General features: G+C 44.4%; 5 protein-coding genes across 5 annotated transcripts; 2 read left to right on the forward strand and 3 right to left on the reverse strand.

Moving 5' to 3' along the window:
- Positions 1–3,303: 3,303 nt before the first annotated feature.
- On the forward strand, positions 3,304–5,478 carry F5J12DRAFT_900032 (uncharacterized protein; the record flags this gene model as incomplete). Its single annotated transcript, XM_051748187.1, has 10 exons — positions 3,304–3,366; positions 3,416–3,497; positions 3,534–3,677; positions 3,731–3,858; positions 3,914–4,081; positions 4,131–4,175; positions 4,236–4,393; positions 4,451–4,825; positions 4,885–5,132; positions 5,192–5,478. The coding sequence occupies 10 exons, from the start codon at positions 3,304–3,306 to the stop codon at positions 5,476–5,478; spliced, it is 1,698 nt and encodes a 565-aa protein (XP_051594075.1).
- A 1,959-nt stretch (positions 5,479–7,437) lies between these two features.
- On the reverse strand, positions 7,438–9,320 carry F5J12DRAFT_788081 (uncharacterized protein; the record flags this gene model as incomplete). Its single annotated transcript, XM_051743716.1, has 7 exons — positions 7,438–7,616; positions 7,681–8,327; positions 8,457–8,635; positions 8,692–8,769; positions 8,843–8,902; positions 8,934–9,033; positions 9,079–9,320. 7 exons carry the CDS (start codon positions 9,318–9,320, stop codon positions 7,438–7,440), a joined length of 1,485 nt encoding a protein of 494 aa, XP_051594076.1.
- A 704-nt stretch (positions 9,321–10,024) lies between these two features.
- Positions 10,025–11,519, forward strand: F5J12DRAFT_908171 (armadillo-type protein; the record flags this gene model as incomplete). Its single annotated transcript, XM_051748991.1, has 8 exons — positions 10,025–10,043; positions 10,161–10,286; positions 10,320–10,459; positions 10,514–10,910; positions 10,962–11,090; positions 11,138–11,181; positions 11,337–11,405; positions 11,427–11,519. 8 exons carry the CDS (start codon positions 10,025–10,027, stop codon positions 11,517–11,519), a joined length of 1,017 nt encoding a protein of 338 aa, XP_051594077.1.
- Positions 11,520–21,699: 10,180 nt separating this feature from the next.
- F5J12DRAFT_930755 (uncharacterized protein) lies at positions 21,700–23,157 on the reverse strand (the record flags this gene model as incomplete). Its single annotated transcript, XM_051749543.1, has 6 exons — positions 21,700–21,862; positions 21,921–22,135; positions 22,205–22,279; positions 22,565–22,645; positions 22,698–22,819; positions 22,917–23,157. 6 exons carry the CDS (start codon positions 23,155–23,157, stop codon positions 21,700–21,702), a joined length of 897 nt encoding a protein of 298 aa, XP_051594078.1.
- Positions 23,158–24,509: 1,352 nt separating this feature from the next.
- On the reverse strand, positions 24,510–27,638 carry F5J12DRAFT_908172 (uncharacterized protein; the record flags this gene model as incomplete). Its single annotated transcript, XM_051748992.1, has 7 exons — positions 24,510–24,710; positions 25,591–25,862; positions 25,914–26,102; positions 26,257–26,576; positions 26,628–26,976; positions 27,160–27,259; positions 27,426–27,638. The coding sequence occupies 7 exons, from the start codon at positions 27,636–27,638 to the stop codon at positions 24,510–24,512; spliced, it is 1,644 nt and encodes a 547-aa protein (XP_051594079.1).
- Between the last annotated feature and the right edge of the window lie 217 nt (positions 27,639–27,855).

Below are 27,855 nucleotides of genomic sequence, written 5' to 3' on the forward strand. Positions count from 1 at the left end.
TGTTTTTTCCCGGGACCCACAGCAGGACAACCTTCACGGAGGTCACCATGGAATGTCTTCTGGACAAAGCCTGGCTATATTTGGGAGAATCACCAGGAGATGAAGAACAGGACACCCCTGGAGGAGTTTGAGGTCCTGGACCACCTTGGCAGGATATTTTCTGTCCTTCAGACATTACTTGATGTGACCAAAGGGAGTGAAAAGAGTCCTGGGAAGACATGGCGGGTGGAGGGTGAGAAGGTGGTTCTGGTGACAAATCCCAAGTTCTACAAGATCGAGGGTATCTCCACCAAGAAGGAACAGCAACAGGCCAGGAGATGAGCATCTTGAGTGGTAAAGCCCAGGAATGCACTGCAGATGGAGCTCCTGGAGCATGCAGGATATGACGAACTGCTGGCTAGCAAGGCCCTCATCTTAGAAAGGCAGAGGCTGAAAGAGGCACAGACTAAGAAGTCATCAAAGGCAAAGAATGCTCGAAAGGCTCCAGCAAGAAGAGGCAAGGCCACCTCATAGAGGGAAGCAGAGGGATGGGGAGGGGGAAGGCAAGGATATGGGTACAGAGGGAGAGAGTGATGAATGCAATGTTGATATAGATTGTGGTTCCCATTCCCATGGAACTGAATCCCAGTGTTGCCTAGTGTAGTCTGATCAGATACCTGGCCCAAATGTGAACCCCCCTCTTCAGCTTTGCTCCATAAAAACAATTCCAGATCAATCCAGCTGTCCATACCATGTCTGTGCCACTTGAATGACATGGCAGGACCATTTGGATCATGCCAGAAAGGACCCTATGTGTCATTCCCCTCCTCTTATCCTGGGGGTGCCAATCCTGTAAAGTTTAGGAAGCATGAAATCTTGTCAGGAATGGTTGTCCTGGAGGGCCTGAAAGCCACAATGGATGATGACAATGGTTGCAGCATTCCTAGGTGTCAGAATATCCATGTAAGATATGTTACCCCACCCTCCCCATGTTCACTCCATCAAAACAATTTCAGAGATTGATCTAGCTATCTGAATCATGTCTACCCCATGGGTATGACATTACAAGACCATCAGAATTGTGTTACAAAGGTCCCCATATTTGTTTCATTGACATACCTGATCCCCTCCTCATACCCCAGGGATGGTGATCTAGTAACATCAGGAGGGGGTTCCAGCTTGCCAGTGATGGATTTCCTGGGTGTTATCAATGCCACTGAAGACAATGGAAATGATTTCTAGCCTCCCAGAAGTATTTCCAAAGAGATACCACTTTGTGGTCTGACCATCCTTCTACCCCCTGTAGATTTTTTTTCCAACTGCCAATTTCATTCAAATTTCACCTGGGACATCCCAATGGACATATCTATCGACTCCCAGCATTATTTCCCCCAAATTATGGTTGGGAGTTTGTAATTATAATTCCCCCAGGGGCTGTATAATAATATTCTCAATATTTCATCCAGAAATAATTTTTGATGTTTTGCTCTATGATTCTCATGTGGAAAGACAACTTTATATCTGATTTGATTTTTCGTTGAAAAATGAAAGGCAGAATGTTTTGCAGACAAGCTTTGGAACACAATTCATCATTGCAATACAATATTTGGGCAAAGTAAATACTTCCTACCCCTTTGAACTTTCTGCTCACAAAAAAGCAGATTGTTAATTCCAAAACAAAGTGAGATATATTGGAGAACTATTTACAATATATCACAAATATTGTAATGAAAATCATTCTGCTGAACATACATAATTATTTTATATGCAACAATTTAAGCCTTTCTGATACCATTGAGAGATGATACATAGTGAACATGTAGTCGGTACAATCTCAACTTTGTTGTATATCATCACTACCCATTACCCACCAAATCCTATCAACCCCTGTGTGTCATGACACTCTTTAGAGTACTCGTTAATCTCCCCAATGTCAACCACCCTAGCCTCCCTTGTGTGTTGTATCATCGGCTGCAATTCAATTCTGTAAAGTTGGGACATCTCCCTCTCTTGCTATGTATTATTAAATCCATGTATATGATGCTGGCCTCCAGCAGTACTTCCAGCATCATTCCCCCCAATTTATCTTTGCCACTTTGTAATAATAATGCCCTTGGGGTATGTATATTATCTCGTGTAGTTTACTCGTATTGCATTCACTACTATAAACACATCAGAGTCTGGTAGAGATGAATCGTGGGCTCACAACAAGTGCAAAGGTGGCCCAGTCAGTGTGGACAAGGGCTTCAGTGCTGGACTGATGTTTGTGGGTGTTCACCCATGTTTGTCAGTGTTCATCATGTCATATGGACCTAGAAATGTCTCTCTACAAGGTCAATGGACTTGGGGTCTAAGGGACAAACCCCCATTCTAAGTGGTCCAGCATCCAGCATCCTCTGAGAGAAGGTGGTCAGGAGGGTGCACTTGTATAACATCTGATACAGTTCTTTTGTATTCTATGCAATGGAACAGACCTATTGGAGTCTGGGAGAGATGATTTGTAGACTTGAGACAAGTCGAAGGCTGGCCAAGTCAATGTGGACAGGGGCTTCAGTGCTGGAATGATGTTCACAGGTGTTCACCCACATTTGGCAGTGTTCAACATGTTGTATGGACCTGGAAACATCCCTGTAAGGTCAATGGGAATGATGTCAGGGTGATGAAGGGTGATGAACACCATTTAAAGTGGTCCAGCATACTTATCAGAGAGAGCAAGGGGGGTGGGTCCACATAGCCATAGCCTCTATCAGACCATTGGATCACTGGGCCAATCACCCAATGTGAATATGAGTCATCCTACCTACCTATTCATGACATTAGTAACATTTATGGCATAGTTCATGGTATCATTATCAATGTGTAGCACATGTGTTCCATATTCAGCAGGTCACAAATCAAAGTTTGATCTGACCCTTTGATTTGCACTATTTCTCACCTCCACCACGACAGACCACTCACATCCTACTTGAAATGGCATCATCACAATTTCAGGCTTCCACGATCCAGCCAATCTACCTGATTAAAATGTTTCCTGTCAGTTTCTGCTTGGTCAAAGATTCCAGTGTGATTCCACATGCTGGTGGCATGAGGGAGCATCAGGGTACTATTTACTTAGCTCCAAATGATATGTATATCTTTGGTAGAAGTGGTTGGGTTCAATGGGATCCCAAAGATGCTCTTCATCTTACTGTTGCAGGAGATGAATGCATGATTGCACCTTGCCCCATCAATGGGATCTGGCTGCTGGCTAATGATACATCCTATCCCCACTACCTCACATCCATGGAAGTGGAATTTTGCGGAATCAGATTACAACACCCCCCAATGAATGCTGACATCCTGCAGCTCATGGGGATGCAATTTTCTGATCCCAAATCCAAATCCCAGGTTTGTGTGCAATCTACAAAACTCTGAGAATACATGCTGATGATGACAGGATTTGGAGAAGCAGGGCAAAGGTGTCATTGGCAGGGCTCAAAAGCCACCTGCAGAGGCTGCAGTCCCTATGCAAGAAGCTGGTAGCCGATTGCAGAAGTGAAAGGCAAGAGATGTAGGTAGGACTGGATCGAGGAAATTGGACGATGAGGAAGTCAAGGGTTCCCTGATTGCATCCACATCAGCAAGCAGAAAGGGTAAAGGAAAGGAGGTGTTGAAACCAGAAGGTCACTGCACCACAAACAAGAAAAAAAGACAGAGGAGTAAGCACTTTGATTTTCTTTCCTATTCTTCAAGGTCCTGATCGTATTTACAGCTGAAGATGCTGAACCCATCACTGAGTGGGTTCCTTTCCTCAATCAAATCACCTGCCCATTGGATACAAAGGTGATCGATTGGGAATCATTGAATATAAGAACATATGCTCCATGGTTCAGTAAAGTGGTATGTAAATTCAACAGAAACTTCAAATCTAGGAGCTGATAAATGACAACCATAGGACTGTGATGTGGTTGAGTACATGTCCAAGGCTGCATCTGCCACTGAATACCAGTATGGACATGGGCAGACAATGCTAGTGGAGCTGAAGTATGATGGGGACAAGGGCTCACTCGCACAGCTAATCGCGAACATCAGTGATTCACTGTCGAGGGGATGTGCAGTGTTGGTCAGGGGATGGAAGCCAAATAATCCACCCCTTGACTTCACTTGTGAAGACATTCGCTTCTGCCCAACAATATCACAAGAAGTCATTGTTCAAGGTATGGATATTATCATATTGCTAAAATTCATATCGCTAAAGGTAATTAGATGCATTAAAGCATGCAGAGCAGCAGGAGGCAAAGGGGGGGCCAGACATGAGCAAAGTTTTTGAAGTGCTCAGCAGAGTAAAATTCATCGAGCTTGCAGACAATGAAAATACATGCATGAACCTCCTTGACTTCCCAAATACCCAGCCTGAGGTTCCCATATTCCTCAGGTATGTCATCGCTTGGAACTCATATTAAGATTCGTTGGATGCTGAAGAATGCACCAGGCAACTATCCAACAATGTAAACACAAAGACCATGACCATGAATGATGTTTATCTCCCCCATTCTGGTAAGAACACAGGAAAATCATATTATGGTGTTCAGGCAGTCTTGGGGGATGTCAAACGACTTCATGGATGGGATCTACTGATGCATGGGGGTTTTGTCACATACCCTCACCATGATGCAGCAGGGCTATGCACATACATCACTGTACAGTCTGGCAGCAAGATATGGGGTTATTTTGACACCCCTGGAAGTCAGGATGCAAGCACAGAGAATCTATTCAAGGCCTGGGACAATATTTTTGCTGACAACGTCAATCTTAAGTTCCACAAGTATCCTCTCAGGACCATTCATCTTCAATGTGGAGATACTCTGTATGATTTTTTATTCCCAATTCCCAAGTGTGCTCTTATGATTAATGACACCAGAACAGGATTCAGCCTCCTGGGGCTAACCACATGGTGTACACTCTGCAGAATGGCCTCATGTCTGGGGGTCATTTCCTTTCATATTCCACCAATCATCTCATGGAGATCACAATCAATTATGACTGCTCAAAGGTTCCTGAAGGTGAACGGACCATGCATGGGCTGGCAGGCACTAATGCAGTGCATCCAGCAATACATCACATCATCATATGGATGGTACTGGCCCTTCCAACAATGGCGAAGGACAGAATGAGTATGTCATATGTCATATCTATAAAATACATGTTCCCAGCAAATATTTCCCTTCACCAGGGACATTTTACCACAGGCCACTGCTGGCCATGATTTCACTGATAGAGAGCAAGAAAGGAAAGTACAAGTCAGCTGAAGATGTGGATCATATGCCTGCCATGGATGAGAGGGATAACATGAGGAAAGAGATAGCCAATGAGTCTGAAGCAGTGAAGAAAATAATATTGCATCTCAAGAAGGCCCTTCAGGTAATGGATGCCAAAAAAGAACTGGAGAAGGGTTCATGGTGGGATCATGGACTGGTATGTGAACTCTTTAACATCTTCGAAAAATACAAATCTGCATAGCATAGTTAGGTATATTATCTGATGTATTTTAGCTGTATTACCAGACATGCAATAGATGTAGGAGAGTCATGGAAAGGGAAAGATGGTTAGTGCACTCGAAACAAGTCACTGGGTGTCCCAGTCAATTTGGACAGGGGCTTCAGTTCTGGAGTGATGTTTGTCAGTGTTCATCAGTGTTCTCCCTGCTGTACAGACCTGTAAATGTCCAAATAAGGTTGATTGAAGTGGTACTAGGGGGGACGAACACCACTTCAAGTGATCCAGCATGCCCCGAGGGGAACATTGGTATGTTATACCATGTATTTTACTTGTATTACAAGGCATGCAATAGACCTAGAGCAGTCGTGGAAAGATGGTTAGTGCACTTGAAACAGGTCTAGGGGTGTCCCAGTCAATGTGGACAGGGGGTTCAGTTCTGGATCAATGTTTGTCAATGTTTGTCAGTGTTTGTCGGTGTTCATCCTGCTGTATGGACCTGTGAATGTCCAAATGAGGTCGATTGAGGTGGTCCTAGGGGGGATGAACACCACTTCAAGGGGTCCAGCATGCCCCTAGGAGGAGTGGTCAGATGGAAACATTGGTATGTTATACTATGTATTTTATTTGTATTACAAGACATGCAATAGACCTAGGAGAGTCAGGGAAGGATTATTAGTGCACTCAAAACAGGTCTCAGGGTGTCCCAGTCAATGTGGACAGGGGCTTCAGTTCTGGATCAATGTTCATCAATGTTTGTCAGTGTTCAGCAGTGTTCATTGGTGTTCATCCTGCTGTATGGACCTGTGAATGTCAAAATTAGGTCAATTGAAGTGGTCCTAGGGGGGACAAACACCACTTCAAGCGATCCAGCATGCCCTGAGGGGGAGTGGTCAGATGGGAACATTGGTATGTTATACTATGTATTTTATTTGTGGATGATTAATGTGTTCCAAACAAGTCACCAGGTGCTCCAGTATGTTACTAAGGGCCATCCATGCTGGACTGATGTTCGCAAGTGTTCGCCCATGTTTGTCGGTGTTTGTCATGGTGTACAGACCTAGGACATGGTACTACAAGGCCAAGGCAAGTGGGACTGTATGGACGAACACCACTTCAAGTGGTCCAGCATGCCACGAGGGGGATTGGTCAGACAGGAACATTGGTATGTTACATGATGTATGTTAGGCCCGGTGGGCATACTGGTATACTATCTGATGTAGATTCTCTATTCTATTTCATTGTAATACGTGCAGTAATATAGAAATACAAGAATCTGGGAATGATGATCAATGTGCTTGAACCAGTTCCAAGGGTCTCCCACCATTCGGACACGGTCTGGATAGGGGCTTTGGTAAGGGGTTGATGTTCGCTGGTGTTCGTCTGTGTTGGCTGTCGTTCCCCATATTGTATGGACCTGTACCTATCTACCTGAGCGCAGGGAACGAGGTTTCGATGGTACGAACACTGTTTCAAGTGGTGCAGCATGGTCTCAGCAGGGGTGGTTGGGTGGGCACACCGAAAGTCGATCGACCTACCAGAGGCTGCGAATGACGTTCCATCTGCTCCAAAAAGAGTCACAGGCTGTCACAGTCAATTTGGACAGGGGCCATGGTGCTGGATCGATTTGCGCTGGTGTTTGCTGGTGTTCGTCGATGTTCGTCATAGTGGATGGACCTTGAGACGACTCTATAAGGTCAATGCATATGGATTAAGGAGGACGAACACCATTCCAAGTGGGCCAGCATCATCTCTTAGCAGGGGTGGTCAGCCATGCTGCATACACTCATATGTTGCTGAAGTCGTGTACCATGTATTCTACACAACATAGTATACTATGAGAGTCTATAAAATATTATGTGCATGCACAAAGAAGCTGTCGTTACCCTCTCAGTGTTTTCCATATAGTATAGTACTGATGTCTTCACGTCGTTACGAGTGTAAATATTAGACAGGCGCCATGTATGTCATCAGTATGTGGGGTTATGCTATGCAGTATACATTGGTGATCGATCTGACCCATTTCTCGAACAGCTTTGCGAATGTGTCCGCCATGATTCCTCCGGTGTTGTTTATGTTCCAGAATAGCCAGAAGCTCGTCGTCGGAGTACGTTCCACCTCGTTGACAAAGTATCCCAGCCGTAGCTTCGGGCTCATGCCATCTGGGGCCATGATCCCGATATCCATTCGACAAAACAATGACATGGAAGGTCTTGCGCCACCGACCCTCGTTTCCCGTGCGACTAGTTCTGCCCAGGCTTTTAGCACGAAGTTGTTGAACTCGTCCATCAGCTCTCTGCCTTGTTTCGATATCTCCCCTTTGCGGATTCACGATCTTCTTCCTCCGTTCAGCAATGCTTAGCGACTCATCCTTCCTGTTGGCGAGATCCAGTTCTAAGTACGATAAGCATGACGAGAGTGCATCATACCATATTTCGCCCGCCTCCTCCAATGACAGAAAACTTGTGACCGGGATTCCAGACCAGCCGCCGTTGTTTAACCGATGTGTATGTGTGACGGACATGATTTGCCCTCCGACTATGATTACCCGCCACTCCCCAAGGAACACCAAGCTTGGGATATATTGTTGGGCGATCCATACCTCGTCCGAGTCCTCGTTCGTGTTATTCTTGAGATGGGCCCAGGTGCGGCTTGATTTCGGGGCGGTCGGAAGTATCACATGTTTGCCACAGTCGCTGTGACTCCGCTTCAGGACGTAGGAATCGTCGATAGGGTCCCCATCGCTAATGATATGCATTTCCGGTACCACCCATCTGTGGATAGCTGAAATTGCCTGCAGGTGTGCCAGGGTCTCCCACTTGACAGCAGCAGTCCGAACCTGATCTGGTGGGGGCCAAAACTGTACTTGACGGCTGAGAAGTGCGAAGTGATTTTCGTATGTGCACAGTTCCATCTCGTCGAGCCCATACTGGGTTTCCTTTGCATCTGAAGGCCATATCGGAACCATGCCTCCAAGGTGCAATTGTAATTTCATCGCTCACCGGAAATCGATCGTGTAGTCGATGCCTCCGATTATACAGTCCATCCGTACGAGCTCATTCCATTTAGATTGCTGGCTGATCGGATCGAGTACGATGGCCTTGAAGTCTGCCCACTTCATGTACTTCAGCTCGAATGCATTGCCATCGTTGTACTCTTCCATGTTCATTGCCAACCAAAGCTGCAATGCATACATCAGCAGACCGAACTGCACCTGTGGGTGAAAAGGGGGCCTACCCATTCGCTGACCACCACCTTCATGCCCTCTTTGCTTTCCGATAGTTTGTATACGAATTTTCCGAGCTCCTTGATAACCTCATATTGGTGAGGTTTTATACAGCAGGGTCGCCCATCCTAGATCTTCCTTTGCCTCATTCTTCGATTTCACCTCGCGGCTTGGGTCTGGGATGTAGAGGATATCGAGCGGTGTATCTTTCGATGTAGACCCCTGCGAATGAAATGGGTATGGCGATGCGAACGAGAATGCTGATGGAGAGCTCGAAACACGGCTCTCCATGTCTCCCATTGCTGATGGAGATCTTGAGATCACCGCCGATTCGCCCAGCAGATGATGAAGGCCTAGAAGGCCAATATGTGCAACCATCATGGGTAAGTGGACTTAACCTGGATGGACCCACACCAGCACATGATGCTGGCGATCCAGATGTGGACCTTGATGCAGAGTATGTTGACATGTGGATGGATGGACCAGGATCATTCCATCCTGGTGGCAAAGTCTCACCATCTTCCATCACGATGTCGATGTCCTCATCACTGATGGAAGGAACCCACAGCATTTGGATGAAGCTATCGATCACTTCAAAGGATTGCAATTTGGCTGGGTCGGTGTGGATTGTAAGAGGCATATGTTTTCACATATAATGAACCTGAACAAACCACTTGCACATTCTCATCAATTCATTACTCACATTAAAGATTGCCTTGTCCACAAAATCATACCTACATAGTTGTTGCACATAGAAATCTAGCATCTTACAATGTAACTTTGGTTTGTCACAATGTATAGTGTTTCGAGACCTTGTTTCAAATTATGGCCATTTTCAAAACTGAGGGCATGGCCAAACGAACAAAATCACACACATGTAGTGGCTAAATTTTAGAATCTGAACATCTCAATCAATTCAAGTCAGATTGCCAGTATTTTTGCAGATTCGGCACCAGGTAAATTAGATTCAGGTTCTTGTATAAAAATTAGAATAGTTCTACCACTATATAAGTCTGAAATAAAAAAGAAAAAAAAAAAAGTAGGCTGATTTTACACATATACATATAACCAAGATTGTGATCCAAGTACTGCATATTTCTTCACAAAAAATTCATATTCTTCGAGCCCTGTGTATTACCTAGAGGACAGTACAAAAATTATATGTAATTCTGCAGTGTGCTATTGTGATCTGAAGTACTACACCTCATACTATCTTATCTGCACTTGGTGGCTGCTTACTAATCACATGTTACCTCCCCCCCTTCCAATGCCTCCACACCTTGCATCTCGAGACTTACTTCAAATAAAATCATAATAGATTATCTTACTATCATAAATGCTGAAATGAAAAGTCAGTGGCCAGGTGAGCAGTGCACATGAGCAGTGATTAACCACCTTTGAGCCACTGTAGCCATATGGACAACCAGTTGCTGACATAATCATCCTTGTCTGGCCACCAACTTTTCATCTCCATGTTCAGTCAAGTCAAGATTACAGTCATCCTGGGATGTGCTGCACAAATTGATCACTGGTATCATTAACCGAGTCAATGTTGCTGACATCAAGCAGGTCATTCCTGAACCATTCTCAGAAAACCTCATACAAGGTTGAGGACCATTTGCCCACAGCGTCATGAAAGCACAGGCATCCAGCTTACCCTTTACACCTGTTTTTGCCACTCTGGTGGCCATTATCAACACAAAACTTCCTCAAGTGGGAGAGCTCATCTTAACCTGGCTCATAAGCCAGTTTCGACATGCATTCAAGCATAACAACAAAGTAAGTCACAATTCTTTCCCACCTGCTTTGAATTGTTGATGTCATGCCAGACAGACCATTGGTCATTCTTCAACAACTTTCATTGCTCACCTCATCAATCAAGCTGTTGCACATGAGATTATTGCACTTGAAACCCTCATCTTCCTCCTTGAGCACCAAATGGATGACTCAATTGAGATTGCAGTTGGATTCATGTGTGAGGTCAGCACATTTCTGGTGGAAAACTCTCCAAAAGCAAATGTGCTCGTTTTTGACCATTTCCATGATGTTCTCAATGAGGGGACCATCAGTCATCACATACAATATATGATAGAGGTGCTTATGCAGGTCCAGAAAGACAAGTATAAGGACAACCCAATCATACCAGACGGGTTGGACCTCGTAAAGGAAGAGGAGCAAATTACGCACCACATATGCCTTGAAGAGGAGTTGCAGGCACAAGAAGGGCTCAGTGAGTTTCTGTTGTTTGTTACCAGTTTTAGTATTTGAAGCTTTTGGGCAGATATTCTCAAGTTCATCCCCAATTATGCAGAGAATGAGGAAAAGTACAAAGCAATAACAGCTGAGATTCTTGGAGAGGGCTCTGATGATGAATCTGGTCCAGAGGAGTCAAGTGAGGAAGAAGAGCAAGGTATGCAACTCTTTCACTCCTGTGTCATAATTTTGACCCTTTGGCAGCCAAAGAACAAGAAGGTATATTGGATCAGATGGGGATGAACTCAGTCAATCTATGACAAATGATATACCTTACTATCATGAATGCTCTCAACTATGAAGAAGTGGTCCACAAGCTCTTGAAGATCCAGTCAGAGGAAGGAGAACAGGTGAGTATCATTATTTTAATTACTTCAAGATCATACTCATGACCATTGGTCAGATCGAGCTCATCAACATGATTATTGAGTGTTGCTTGCAAGAGTGCTCTTACTCCACCTTCTACAGCCTTGTTGGGGAATGATTTAGTCAGCTTAATTGTGTCTGGATGGAGTGCATTGAACAAGCATTCAACAACTACTACCATACTGTTCACCAATACAAGACATCCCAACAATGTTCCTGATGCTCACCTACCCCATGGAGAGACCAGCAAAGGTCACAGTCAGGGCCTGGCTTGGAGCCTGGATGGCTCACATGACTACAGGCCACATGGATGCGATGGGGAATACACTCAGGAACTTGGTCACAACTATGTGCAAGACGAGTACCATGAAGCCTCATGCTCCCCACCATGTTCCCCTCATCAGTCTCCCTCACTTCGTCAATCTCACTCTCCACCTCATTGATCTCCCTTGATGGAGGAGATGAAGGATGCAGCTTGTCTGGGAGGAGATGGTGAAGTTTTTTTTTATCAGAGTTGTCAGAGATTTGAATAACTTCTATGATACCATTCATTGATATGTTCATGTTCATGTTACCCACCACTTGGTAAATTTACTAGCCAATACAATCATTGTTGTTTCTATATACCTCATGCAAAATTCAATCATTGATTGATTGTTATGTCATGTAGGCATATATGAATATACACATAGTATTGTTATGTGACATGCAGTTGAGTGGTGTGGTTGTGGAGGGTAACAACATGGCTGAGAGGGCATGGTGGTGTGGTTGTGGAAGGTAACAATGTGGCTGAAAGGGTGCAGTAGTGTGGTTGTGCAACTGTGAAAAGTAATGACACGGTCAAATGGGCATGGTGGCATGGTTGTGGAAGGTAATGATGCAGTTGAGAGGGCACAGTAGTGTGGTTGTGCAACCATGACAAGTAATGATGTGGCTGAATGAGCACAGTGGTGTGGCGGTGTGGCTGCGAAAAATAAATGTGCAGATTTTATGCCATAATGTATAAACAATTAATATTACTATTATATCGAAGGAAATGCAGTATACACTGTAGTAACAGAAGTTTTATTTGATGGAGCATAGTTACACTGGGCATTGTGGCCCAAAGAGGGCATCTAGGATGCCCAGACATGCACAGGTGTGCACATGACCAACTACCATGTAGAGTGCATTGATATTAGTGTTACATCGAAGGAAATGTAAGTAATACATGTTTATTTGATGTAGCATAGTAAGACTGGGCAGTGTGGTCCAAGGGAGGGCATCTGGGACACCCAGACACATACAGACAGGTGTGCGTGTGATCCAAAAAAGGAAATGTGTTCTCATGTGCAAATGCACAACAGTGTGCATGCCACAAACCACTGTATAATTTTAATATTATATCGAAGGAAATGTAGTGCACAAGTGTAGTAATACAAGTTTATGTTATGTGATGTAGCATAGTGGGACTGGGCATTGCAGCCCAAGGGAGGGCATCCAGGATGTCCAGACACACACAGGCATGCATGTGATCCAAAAAAGGAAATTCGTTCACACGCAAACATCACAGTGATGCTGGCCACCCTGGACAGCCATGAACACACTCAAGTGTTAGAGTCCGTATGGTATGTTCACATAGTCTCACTACACAGTTGCTTGCTGGCTTTGGTATTTTACTTTGTTTGTGATCCTGGCAAGCCACCACTCTGCCATGCTGTGGAGTTTGTATTTTGAACTGCTCCGACAATGATGGATAGTGAACCCCTGGAACCCCTCCTACTGATTATCACAGCACTAGTGACGCTCATCAGTGAGTCTTGCCTTGAGCTAGTGACTGAAGATATGCCCTCTGATAAGAGTCCATATGGTATGCTTGCGTAGTCTCACTACACTCTTTGACAATTCTACAGAGGCATATTGGGTGATTAGTAAGAATGGTCAGAAATTGAAAGTTGACTGCCAGCTGCAATGCTCATATTGTGCTCATATCGCTGATCAATGCTTGGCATGCAGCCATGGATGATGAAGAAGCACATCAATCACGAGAGCTCATATGAGAGAAGGTCCTTGTCATTGTCCAGATTCTTACCAAACTAATGGTCAATCTCCTCTCTGGAGAGATCCCTAAGAATATATGGCCATACCACACATCTGCACTTTCTGGAGAGGCTTGGTTGGTTGAACTGATCCTTGGTCACCCAGACTGTATATATTGTGAGTTAGGTATGAGCATACACACATTCAAAGAAATTACTCTCAAACTCCGCAACCATGGCTACCAAGCCTCGAAGCACACCTCTCTTGAAGAACAGCTCACAATTTTTGTGTATATGTGTGTCATTGGCCTACCAATCAGACATGTTGGAGAATGTTTTCAGAGATCCAATGATACAATCTCAAGGTACGTTTTGATTCGCTTTTCCACACCCAGCATCTGTACTTAGATACTTCCACAAAATGGTTACAAAGTATCTCCTTGGCGATGCTGGTTTCCCATTGTCAGAAGGAGTCCTCGTACCTTACTGCCACACACGCTATCACCTGGCAGAGTGGTGACAAGCATCATTAAGGTATGCATTTACTGCGTGATTGATATCCATTTACTTCCCATTTTACAGGCCTGCAAACAAAGAAGAGCTTTTCAATTTGCATCACTCATCTGCACGGAATGTTGTTGAACGAATCTTTGGTGTCATCAAGCATCATTTCCGAATTCTTCTTCTCCCTCCAGAATATCCTATCGAGATCCAGGCGCTCAGTCCTGTCGCCCTAAGCATTATCCACAATTTAATTATGTCACACAAATGGGATCCAGATGCTGATGGAGAAATGCCGGAGGGGGATAGCAGAGGTGATGGGGGTACTGGGGAAGTTGGCGACATCGAGCAAGAAGAAAGCATGCTATCAGGGGATGACAAGGGAGACAATGACCCTCAAGGATTATCAGCCAGGGCATTGCATGATTCTATTGCTGAGGCAATGTGGCATGACTACCAGGAGTATCTGCAGAAGTGAGGGCAAACTTGATCATAGAGATTGCTTTATGTACACTTTTCTCACTTTCTAAATGAATATCTCTGGATCATTCTTTGCATAACAAAACACCGGGTCAGATAAATTGCAAGCAGGGATACAAATATGATGGAGGTACTACAACACAAGGTCATCTGGAATGAGTTTCTGGTTACGAAGACAAGTCTGAATCCAGTTTCTACGAAGAGTTTTATCATCCAACATGAGGTATAAATCAATCACCCCCCCATCCATATGGAATGCTTCCATCAGGGCCATCTTAGCTAACAGGGGAAAGTCATCATCTCACCATGCAAGCATCTCCACAGCAGTGTGCATACGCTCAGTATGCCTTTGCTGTGCGGCAACTGCAGACGATGAACTGATAACAGACCCAAGGTATGAAAGGGAACCCTGTACACCAATGAGTAAAGCGGGTGTGGATGTTTCTTTGCTCTTCTTTGACTTCTTTGAAGAGCGTTCTGCATCATCCTTGATAGAGAGTGACTGGAGTGCAGCTTGTGCCGATGGAATTTCAGCAGAGGGTGAAGCAGGGTTGGCATCCACATGTGTACACTTCCTACTTGATGGCATAGAGCTGGTAGTTGAGGGGGGATATGAGCTAAGTAATGTCGTAGGGGAAGCGAGAGTCAGCATGGGTGGATTACATTGCGTTGAAAATAGCTGGGACTGCACATTCATTCTGTTAGCAGGAGCTACCTTGTCGACAGACATTTGATCGATCACATCATCTTCAATGATGCTGGCAGAGCTTCCAACCTGAGGAGTAACGAACTGTAAAGTGGCAGAGGATGTGGATGGGGTCATCACCAGATCACTGGAGGTATGGCTAGATGGGTTTATGGAGAGGCCAGGACCACTGGTGCCAGATATGAATGCCACAGAAGTTGTAGGACAGTAGGCACGTATACCATGGGCTTGGTCATTTGGAAACAGCGACTCCATTGCTGTAAGCAGGGGCCAACTGATGTTTTTAAACTGGCGCATAGCATTCCCAGGTTGGCCCTGTTGATGGATGTTATTGATGTCAAGCGATGGACCCAAGATGACAGACACATACTGCTAACCACTCCTTGAAGTCACTTTCCTCACTCTCAGAGATAATATTCACCCCATTTTCATTATCCCAATGCTTTCCAGAATGACCTTGCCATAAGTTGATATCCCTCAGTATGCATTTGAGCTGTACCAATAATGATTGATGAGGCTACACAGGCGCTGGGGAGGGAACAGGATACTCACATTACTGAGCTTCCCTCTGCACATATCAGAGGTCTTCATCACACCTTTTTGTTTTGGGAATTTCTTGTTTATGTGGGCAGTGGCCACACTCCAAGTGGCAGACTTGAACAACCCATCGCCCATCTTGCCAGCAATTTTCTCATCGACAAGGAAAGCGACAAGGGCCTCTTTCTCTTCCTCAGTCCAGTTGGCTCAATCCTTATTGGAGGGCATATCTTCAGTCACTAGCTTGAGGCAAGACTCACCAACGAGCATCGCTAGTGCTGCGATAATCAGTAGGAGGGGTTCCAGGGGTTCACTATCCATCATTGTCGGAGCAGTTCAAAATACAAACCCCACAGCATGGCAGAGCAGTGGCTTGCCAGGATCACAAACAAAGTAAAATACCAAAGCCAGCAAGCAACTGTGTAGCGAGACTATGTGAACATACCATACAGACTCTTAATTATCACATATAAGTGGCACTCAAGGTGGCACTGGGAGTGCTCTGGAAGTGCTCTGTCTGTGTTCTGGCACTGGCTCTGGAAACATGTTCTGGCCACTACATTTTCAACTCCAACAAGCTGAACAGTGCAACATCCTGTCAGACTCAAATTAAATTACAGTAGTTTTAGCAGTATATCAAATAATTAAATAGCTAAGTCTTGAAGAACAATGCCCTGCAAATCTCTCTGCAAAAACCTCCTCAGACAACTTGATGAAGCTAGCTTGCAAGTAGCAATGGCCAGGCTGGAAAATGTGCATCACAAAATTGATAGTAGTGATAATAGTGATTCAACTGCAACATACAGGGATTCTGATTCATCTCAGAGCATCCTCTTCATTACTCTGCCATCTCCAATCTCAATGGATTCCAACTCCAGCATTTCTGATGATACAGACTTGACAGTTGAGAGGGATAGGCAGTGTGGATGGGTCCTGAATGTGATTGAGGCTCTGAAGGATGAAGTAGAGTGTGCATGGGTTCTTGAAAAACCTGCTGTACCATTGATGCAGTCATCACAACTTGGCCTGCTTGACCATTTTGCCAACCATCACCCTCATCTGTTCCTTAGATGCCTTTGTGTATGGCCAGAAGTTTTCAATCACATCCTTGATCAAATAAGTAGCCACCCAATATTTCATATTAGCTCTGAAAATCATCAGTTGCCAGTCACCATTCAACTTGCAACTTTCCTTTTCCATGTGGGGCATTATGGGAATGTGGCATTGCCAGAGGATGTGGCCCAGTGGGCTGGGGTTAGTGTGGGATTGGTGATCAATTTCACCAATTGGGTCATGGTCACAATACTGGATGAGCACAATACATTTGTCAATATTCCCCCTCACAACTTGGAGGATATGGAAAGAGCACATACTTTCACTGAATTGCAGACATGTCCAGCATGGAGAAATGGAGTCTTTGCTGCAGATGGCTCATTGATTCTGCTCTTCAAAAAGCCCCAAATATTTGGGGAGAGCTTCTATGACAGAAAATCAAGGTATTTGCTCAATTGTCAGGTGTGTATTCCAATGCACACAAAATGGAATACTTGCTGCTCATAGCTTGTTATCATGCTGCACAACCTTCTCATGGTTGACTATGGGCTTGGTCACCCTGGAAGCATCCATGATGCATGGGTGTTTCAAGGTACTCACATTGCATCATGACCAGGAGACCTTATCCCTGAAGATCACTGGACCTGGGTGGATAGCACATATCCCATGGAGGAATGGTGCACTGCTCCTTTTAAAAAACCCAAGGGTGGGTGGCTATCTTCCAATCAGAATTTATATAACAAATATCTTTCTAAGGTGATACTTACCTTGTATTGGTATGCATGCTAATCACATTGAAAGGTCTGCATCCATGTTGAGCATGCAATTGCTGCCTTGAAGGGTCAATTTCAGAGTCTCCATGAGCTGTGCTTGAAAATCTGGAATGAGAGGGATGTTAAGGTCGCAGTTTACTGGGTAATGTGTTGCATCATCTTGCATAACATGGTGATCTGTTTTGAGGAGGAGATGGTTGGCATTGTCAAGCCCTCAAGTTAGTGGGCAGTGGAGGAGGGGTTGGGCCAACAGGATGGTGACATGGTCATGGTAGGAGAGGCTGTGGGAACACCAGGTCAGTGATTTTGAATGAGGCTGTTAGATGAGCTGTTCCAATATCTGGGGCATGAATGTACCTAGTATAAGCAGACCAAAATGGTCGCCATATAAAGTTGCAGGAGTGTAGCTAGTGATGCTGTAGGAATCAGCTAAGTCCCACCCATTGACAATGAGGGTGCATAAGTGGTCTTCACAGGATCCAGGTGCTTTATGACTGACCTTGGAGAAGGCACTTATGATACCACATGCATTCTGCAAATGAAATGTACCCTACATTGCATCTTGATACAGTGTTGGGGTGAGTATGGGGGAGATGGAGAAGTAATACAGTATGGGGTGAGTGTGTACTTAATGATCATGCAATGCACTGGGACTGAGACACAAGTACAACAAAGAAGATGACAAGCTGACATGAGTCAAAGTGTGGTTCAGTGGTGAAAACCAACCAAAACCAAAACAACCACATAAGACCTTTCTAACCAAATGACAGACCTGAGGCAACCAAAGAATGTCCTCCTGGAGGTCATACTGACAAAAAGAACATGCTGTCCAAGCTGGATGGGCTGAGAGGGGGCAGACAAGGATGGCATGTACTGGGATGCTTCAGGATGGAAGCTAGTAGGAATCCCTGGTAAAATATACATAGCCATGGTCCCTAGCAAAGGGGACAAGTGAAATGAGTGTCTTTTGGAGGGAGTGCTGTAGAAATGTGTGGAGTGCACAAATCCTTTCCAATTTTGGAAGGTAAGATCACGTGGCTGAGCACTACAAGCAAGTGTGGGAATGGTCTCTGTATCTGCAGAAATGGCAGAGATATGTCAAAAACTGGAATGCCATACATGGGCACTTAAGAATTTTAGCCAGCGCTTAACTTGCTCCCTTTCTTTTTCTCTGGCACTGATGACTTGTTCTTGTGCGAGGGATGACTTCCAACATTTCTGGCTGTCCTTCTTTGCATTAGGGCTATGGTCTTCATCTCTGTTCATCAGCTGTATCCATGTCCACCTCACCAAACACCTTTGGTGTGTGACACTGAGCTGAGATGTGACAATGGATTAAAAAAAGAAATGGATGTGATTGCAAAGGGTGGCTGGCCTAAGCAGTGGGGTTGGAAGACATTAAGCCAGAGCTGCTGCCACTCTTCATGAACTCTGTGAGTTGAATCTTGAGTCGAAGGGTTTTGGCCTCCCTCATGAAGGTGTTTTCTTTGGCATTCTTCAGCTCAATATTGAGCTTCTGGAGCTCCTGCTCCCTTTGATGCTTATCCTCCACATCTTTCCACTGCATCCTGAGCCACTCCTTCCTCAACTTGAGCTCCTGATCCTTCAGCATATACTGCATCTTTGCCAGGTACTGTGCAGTCTTACCAGAAGATGAGGATGCTAGTATTGACTTGGCCTCTTTGACTCAAGTTGATGACCTGGCTTTGAAGTTGAGACTTGTTGTGAGCAACTGGGAGAGAACTTGCCTCTGTTGATGTTGTCTTGGATGATGAGGACCACAGGGTCCTCGTGACAGCCTTCCCCTTTCAGGAAGAGCTAGAGGATGATGACCCAGAGGAAATGACACTTCCAGTGGAAGTGGGGGGACAAATGTATGACAATTGGTGGAATGCAGAGTGATTATCCAAGAAAGGTGTGTGAGACTTGCAAGGGAGGGAAAATTGAGACTGCACTTCAGGAGTCAATGGCTGAGGATATAACTGCTGATTCATTAACAATGATCCATCAGTGATGTCCCAATAAAAACACACCTGATCACTGTGAACCAACACCGAGTCCATGTTAACATCCTCTCCATCTCCAAAGCCAGGGTCTGTGCCTTCCAGATCAAAGATACTATCAGCAAATTCATCCCCCTTGTTCACAACTAGATCACCAACATGAGACATCCTCTCATTGACTTCACCATCCTCCAGATCTCAATTGCCACACATTTCCTTGGTCCCAGTATTCAAAGGGGTACCTTCATCTGCCAGAGTCACAGGTAACCCCACTCCCAAGTCTGAAGTCTTCTGTGTACTGGATGATTTATTTTGGACAATGGCTAAAAAATCTTCAGCACAATTTTTGTCTGGCTCAGAATTAATCAGGTCAGAGTCAAAGGAGGGGTTGCCCTGCCAGATGAAATGCAGATCATCATACCAGGGTAAAGTGTTGAGAACAGCTTCTGTAATCATACACATCAGCGACTGTAATCCCACTAGATTGATTGATAACTTACGATGGAGATTTGTGTAGCTTTTGTGACCAGGCATAATGCCTTCCCCTGATTGTTTAAAGTGTGCATGGCACTTGCGATATGATCCCTTCAGCCTAAATGATCATTAAAAAATCACAGATAAAATATAAAGAGGAGCCTGATGTAGTGATGCAGTTGCCTACACTAACTTGGAACTTAGCAGTGCCCACCATGTACATGTCCTTGTAGTAGGGATCATTCTTGAATATGACTTCAGTGATAATTGCTTGAACTTCTTTCTTGTTATGGCCCACTGGCCCCTTGTCAGGTGAAGGTGGTGAGATGGTTGTGATCTTATCACTAAAAAGGATTCTCTGGTTGGCAGGATGGGTGAGCAACCAGTTGATGAGTATATCAGTACGAGGAACATCCCAGTTGATGTTCTTCAGCTGAAGGCCTTCTGTAGTAGATGCATCACCAGTAGTGGTGACAGCCCACTGGCTGGATGAAGCCAGGTTCTTGCCCTTGGTTCCACCACGAGTAGATCTACTGCTCGATCCATGACCAGAGCCTGAATTCCTGGTGGGTCTGTCAGATCCTCCTTGATGGGCTTGTTCACTTGAAGATGCCATGGGCTGACCTGAGATTGCTTGCAGGTGAGCAGAGTGCCAAATGTGTGGTCATAGAGGAGACATAACTTTTCAAACTCTGCAAGGCCAATGCCAGTTGCAGATGCCATTCCAGAACAATTCCAGAGCACTTCCAGCACCACCTTGAGTGCCACTATAGATTAATACTACTATTGCATCTCAGCCAGTGATAATAATAAACTACTAATATAGTAATATCATGGTACTGTGTTGTAGCATAACAACACTGGGCAGAGTGGCCCAAGAGATGGCCGTCCAGGACGGCCCGATGCACACAGGTGCGCGCGTCACCCTCAAAAGGAAATATATTCACGCGCAAGCGTTACACGCATCTGGCCGTCTTGGACAGCCACACGGAACACAAGCATGATGGTCATGTGACTGCATCCCCACACACTGTATGGCTGTCTTGGATGGCTGGACATATTGCATGTATTCTAGTATTTAATTGTACTGTATTGTAGCATAATGACACTGGGCAAGGTGGCCCACAGTCGGCTGTCTTGGATGGCCAGCTGCATTACTGGGATTGTGGTCATGTGATCCAATACCCATGCACTATGGCATAAAATATGCACATTTACACCAGCATGCAAAACTGTTGGCTCCTGGTTAACCATAGGTGGATGCAATTAGTGTATTCTATAATTGAGAATGCAGTTAAAAAGGGAATTCTGTCTGGTGGTTACAATGGACTCTGCTCACCAAATTTTGGTTGTTGCTGGTTGTCATTGCTGGTTGAAGTAGAATACAAGGTTTGCTCTGTGACATTGGATGGGTGAGCTTGGCAAATATTATGTTTCAATGTAGCTGAGCCATGGGTTGAAGAATAGTTGGCCCACAGATTATTATGCAACTGCCTCAGGTTGTAATGCATGAATTTGTTGTCTATTCACTCATTTGGCTGCTACTACAGATCACATATGAATGCATTATGGTATGAGGACCATGCATCACACAACAAGCTGACAAACAGTGACAACTCTCAACTGGACATCATGCCAAGCAGAGTACATGCTGGGGAGGAGATCAAGGATGCACACTCCAACAGCTGTGATCACACATGTGGAGTTGGATGCTCAAATGTTGGGTGATGGATAATGAAAGTGGGTGTAATGCTCAATGTAGACAACATCCTTGAATCATACAGTGCTAAAATGTATGGAGTGTTGTGCTATGGATGACAGGAGATTGAATGGGGTACAGTATGGATGTAAACCATCAAACCATTTCTTGAAGGAGATCCTCAGCAGCCCCAAGACCAGCTGAAGTGATGGGCCCAGTGAAAAACCTGTCATCTGTGTGCACATCTTCCATGAATGGGTTGTGAATGACATGGACCTTGTAGTGATCTTCATCCTTGGCAATTGTTTCTGAGATGTAGCTAGAGCATAGGCAGGTGTTAGCATGACTGCTGTGTGTATGATGGCTCGTATTCTCACCTGTTCCAGTTGGGTGTGGTCCATGAATCACCCCATTGCTTTCTGTGTGCATCAAACCATTTTTCCACTTGTGACCAGAAATCCTCTCCCCTGGGGACATGGCCACCACACTTTTGCTTTTTCCTTTGAGGCTCTTGGGCAGAGTGGTGCCATGAGCCTGAGTCATCTTCTGTTGGTGGTGAATCATCCTCAACATCTTCCTCATGGTCAAGGAGCTCAGGAAAGCAAAATGGTGCTAACACACAAAATTAATACAAAAATTGTAATTGGTATGTACCACTTACAAGTATAGCAAGTTGAGCAGTGCATGCTGGTGTGAGGCCCAAAGTGGGGCCACTAATTTTGTACCACTGCACACTCTCAAACACAAAATCAGAGAGTGTGCATGTTCTGTCTCTGATGACACTATCTCACAACTATGACAAATGAATCAATCAGGATGGAGTTGGAAACAGAAAATGAGACATACCAGCTCTCAGAATGAATTACAAATGCTTGAGCATTGCTGCTTGATATATGCCATTAGGATTTTCTCTCATGCTGGGTTACCATAGATATTTGTGAACCATAATTCTTTTTGGGATTGCTGGACCCTTGACTGGTGGAATTAGAGTGACTTAGAATCAGTATATATGGTTGTGAACCTCAATGTCAAAGTGGATTGTCATAAATGTGATCTGGCTAGCCTCAAAAATTATGTCTCCAGCAACAATACAGACATTAGCCTACAAGAAAGAAACAGATGAATGGCTGAATTTGTGTGCTAAATAAACTAACCTTCTGTTTGTGTGATAGTGTAAATGTGTTTTCAAGTTGAATTTGCAGGTCTGTGAGAAGCTGTTGTGTATTGTGGTGCATGTTGGTCATTGCCCAGTTTTCCTTGATTAAGCTGAAAATGGCTGCAAGTAAGTATGAATGTGTAGCAATATCTGCTTTCTGGAGGCCATGCCCCATCTGCCAATGTATTAGTATTACAATTCTGTCACAAAGAGTTACCTGCCTTTGCAAAGCCATGGAGGTTACACTGTAGGTCCTGCTTGGAATCACCAAAACTAAACTGATTGGTGAGGGCATCAATAAAGTGAGCTGGGATGACATCTTCATCCAGAAGGGTGGGATCAATATTGGGATTGTTTTGAGCAGGGGGGAAGTGTGGGGTGGTGGATGGAGTAGCAAATGAATGACTACTAGACTGAGTAGATGGAGAGTTCCCAATATTAGAAAAATTGAAAGACATTGAGGGTCTTGGGTACAGTAGTAGAAATGAGTGGAGTGAGTTGACAGACTGGGGGAACCATGGAGGGCAGCTGAGTGAGTTTTTATGTGCATTGGAACTGAGATAGGTGTCCACATGTTCATCCACATGTTTCCAACATGGACTGGCAGGATCATCAAAAGGCTGTACACAGGTGTAACAAGACATGATGGTTTGCACACCACATCCAAGAATGAGGCCCCTGCACTGGTTTTGCAAAGGTGTATCACAGCACAACTCACAGTGATATGCTGACTAAGGAACACATGACCAGTAATACAAACAACACATCTATTAGACTTGGAGCATAATGGTAGCATCTACTATTTAATCAGCCTAATAGAATGCCCTGATGAGCTTGCCTGAGGTTAGGGGATATTGTTTGGGTATTGTATAGATTTTTTATTGTCTATCTCACAAGCATAACCCTCCATAATTGCATGATCTGTGCTGAGTGGAGTTAGGGGTTCACAAACTAGGTGCAGAATGTGCTTGGCATCATGCATTTTTGTGGTGTTTAGCACAAAATCATTTGGGTTTCCCTTGTGAACAATACTGGGGGAGGTATTGGATGTTCCCTGGTGAGCTGCAGCACAATTGTGGATATCACAACAATGCTGAAGGTTGACTGAGCACAGTAACTGCTACTTGAACTAAGTATCATGAATGGATAAATGTAGTAAACTTACCTCAATGGGGAGAAGCATATTGGTATCATCATACTGCATCAATGGCATCTGATAAGGTCTGGTGGACCCCTGTATTTTTCCTGACTGAAGCAAAATGGCATCTGGGGAAGATGTCATCTCTGCAGTTGACCCTCACCTTTGAATAATCTCCTTCACCTGTGCAACCAGAGGTTGCTGACCATTCTGTTGGTGAATGAGAACCCATTGGCCTGGAATGCATCTGTCCCCATTCATCAAGATCATAGACCTGCATGTATGAAAATTATTGTCATGGAGTATTTCCTGGGAAAGGGAAGAGAGAGCTGTGGGGAATTGTTGGCCAGTCCTGGTTTCATGGTATGGACACCAGGGCAGGTTGTCCTTTACACAAGATCCTGGCTTTGACAGAGAGGAGCTATCCATACCCAGATAATCTGTGATAATATTGGGTTTACTAACAAGTGTCAGCAGGGCTGTGCCTGCAGGCCACCAAACTCCAGCATCTCCAGCATTCAGGGCATCTAGAGGTGGCTTCTCAATCAGCTTCTTTATTTGAACTCCAAGGTTGGGGTGATTTGCATGGATATGTAATGGAGCACCACTGAGAATGTGACAAATGTGGTTTCCATGAGCAAATGCCTTTGCAATGTCATGTGATGGAGATTGTCAGTTTGAGTGAACACTTTTGGCATGGATGACTGCATTGAATGACTCAAATCCTTCAGTGGCAAACAAGGCAGCAGGACCAAAGCAATGGATATGCTCTGGAAGGTGGAGCAATATATGAAATTTGGGTTTGTTGAACCAGAAAGGTGTCCAGCATGCAGTGTGAGCAAGAAATTCTTGAATTGCAATTTCAAGTTGTGTCTGGCACATGAAATAAGTCTTGAACAAAAGGGGAAGTTCTATTCACTTACCAAGTGAGCATCAATGTCAAGTCCAGGTCTACTCTGACCAACTCTGACACTAGTTGAGGTCCAGGGAGAGGTTCAGAAGCAAGTCCAACAGAAAGAGCAGAACTCCAACTGGCAGAGTGTTGGCAGGAACAAAATCTGCTGAGGTAAGGGTGGAGTGAAGTGAGGGCATCAGGTTTAGCTTGTGCACTACCCCCTTGCACAATCTCAGCCCTCATATTTCAGAGGGGGAGTACAGATGGACAGTCAGAGGTAACTCCAACAGGCAGAAGATGGAGACAGAGGGAGTAGAACTAAGTCAATATTTGTACTGAGGAATGATGGAGTATGATACATGCTTTTATACTACCATGGAGGTACAGTAAGTGGAATTGGAACTGACATACAGAGACCCAGCAATTTTCAAGTAAAACTTCCTAGATGACAAATGAAGGGCAGACAGAGGACATACACACAGGTAACATAGAACATCCAGAAAAGGAAACAGTCCAGGCACTGGACCATGTGGTGTGTGCACTGCAGAGTACCTGACTGTGAGCTGTCAGGGAGGAGTCCAAAGGTGGTCATATGACTCCTCAGAGAATGGTCTGTTTGGTCTGGTAGGAGAGCAGTACAAGTCTGACAGCAGCTGGAGCAAAGATGGCTTGTAACTGACAGAAGTTGGGCGGAGTTGGTGCAGATTGAGTGAATGACTGGCAGAAAGGGGTGCAGAGTGAGTGAGGACTCAGGATGAATGCACAACCATGACAATCAACATCTTCAATTTCTGGTTTCCAAATGAGGGGGATCATTTTTGATAATGCTACTCAGGCCTCATAGCATTCTTGTGGAACAAGGCCATGGAGAACAAATTGTGCAGCCTGTGCTATTGCATGAAAGTCACAGCCCACCAATGATCCAGCATACTGGACAAGGGTGTGACCAGACAGGGGTGGTATCCCTAGCCCTGTTGTATCAAATGAAGACAGGTGAGCTTCAAGAAGTTCACACTTTATTTTGTCCTTGCCAACCCTGATGTTCACCACATCTCTCCAGAAATACTTGACAAATCCTAAAAGAACAGTGTGCAGCACCTCCACAGGAGTGTCTGCATGAGGATTAAGTCCTATGGGGTTGTGAGGATTTTTTTCTTTGTGTCACATGTCAAGCCATTCACCTTTGATGTGCCACACTGGGCTATACACATTCTCAGGAAGTCCCTTGATGAACACATCCAGTGCCTCCTGCTTTGAACTGCTTCCTTGCTGCCTCTTACATGATGCTGCAATCCCATTGATAAAGTATTCAAGATATGTGTCTTTCAATCCAGTTGATGTCATCTTCTCCTTGATTTTGGTATTATTCCCTATGGTAGATGCCATTGTAAACATTGATTTGAGCTCAATTATTGACTGCTCTCACTGGTGAGGTTCACCAATCTTGGTTAAAATTTTAAGTAGTTGCCTAGACAGTCATATGTGCCCATACCTTCAGAAATCACTTAATTTGAGAAACCATACCACTCATTGTCTCTTTCCCTTTTCCCTTCTTTCTACCACTAACTGACTCCCCCCCTGCACTCCTGACTGACCTCTGACCATCACTCTGTCCTCCATCACTCTGCTCCAGTGTGTCATCATTAGCATTTGTGTCCAAGTCTTGAGTGTCATGGCCTTTGACATTGCAAACATGATAGAAGTATTTTCCCCTCAACCCTACATGACAGGCAAGCTCACTTTGCATTGGATTGTCCCCCAACAGGGCTAAGACAGAGGGAATCATTAACACTTGCTCCTTGTGTACACAATCCCATGCCCATACACCTGTCTCTTGAGCAGCCCTAGAAAATATGTATAAATCAGAGTGAATACCAAAAATAACATAAAATTACTCAAGCTGATTTACAAAACCATCCAACATTTCAAGGGGTGGTGCAACATTAGATGTGCATAGGAAGTGAACATTGTATTCCTGATGCACTGCAGCATGTGGCAAGCCAGCTGGTGTGAACAGGAATGAATGGTGCTTGTTCCAACATTTTGATACATTCCCTGAAGTATCATCACAGTGAAGCCAGATTGGAAAACCATAGACATAAGCTCCATTTGCAAGCACATGCCAATGATTTCCCTCATGTGGGTTTATGAGTGTCCATGGTTCCAACAACAGTCCAGCCTGATGACTATTTTCAATTCCTAGTTGTTTTGAGTAGGACAAATGTAGTAGTAAAAGAAACATACCTAAGATATTGTGTGCAGGAGGGAGAACAGATGTTGATTGACCGATATTCCAATTCTTGAATGATACCAGTAAGTTTCTTTCTGAGATTTCAATCTCTGTGTGCCCCTCAACTATCCAACCACTTCCTGTGTCATTAACAACAGCATGAAGAGACCATGCCTTGGCAAAAAAAAGCCCTCCACATTTAAACCACCTTATAGGCATGCAAACCTGCCCATTTGACAAAAGGGCTGGCTCAAATATGAAAAAATCTTGACCATGAAGGCAAATCATAGGAGTCAGCTATGTTGGATCTATTTCTTTTAACCATCTTCTGGCCTGGTATGCCTCATTCAACTGTCCCCCTGAGTTTTCTGGGTAGAAGTGAAGTTGTGGTTGAATATGTGGGTTAGCCATCTCCTATATTATCATAATCAGTATTTGTCAGTTATGGCAATGAACCACCAACCTGCCTGATAATGTCTGAAAATGAATTCATATAATGTTGGTGCCCAAAAGCACCAGTGAAAGGCAAAGTTTCAATACCACAGATTTTTTGAAGGTCATCTTCAAGAGTCTTCATTGTTCTAACAGATGGTACATCTTGAATGCCATTGATGTGTAGTAGCCACATCAAGAGATCAAGTTGACACTGTGAGAAGACAGAGCAAGGGATGTGCATCAAGATATCTATTGTACAAGACTGGAGTATTATTAGTGAATGTCAGTCCTCTCTGTTAATAGCTGCATACCAATTTGTTTGGCCATGGAAACCACTCATTTCCCTCAGAAGTAGTCATCCATCCATCAGATTTCATTCCAGTATCCCCTTCTAAAATTCAGGTCAAAAATCACAAATTTGACATTAGCAGTAGTAACCCATACCATTTCCAGTCCCC

This window comes from Pisolithus orientalis (assembly GCF_024613125.1).
Source record: "Pisolithus orientalis strain OTSU chromosome Unknown F5J12scaffold_188, whole genome shotgun sequence".
In the NCBI taxonomy this organism is placed as follows: Eukaryota; Fungi; Basidiomycota; class Agaricomycetes; order Boletales; family Pisolithaceae; genus Pisolithus; species Pisolithus orientalis.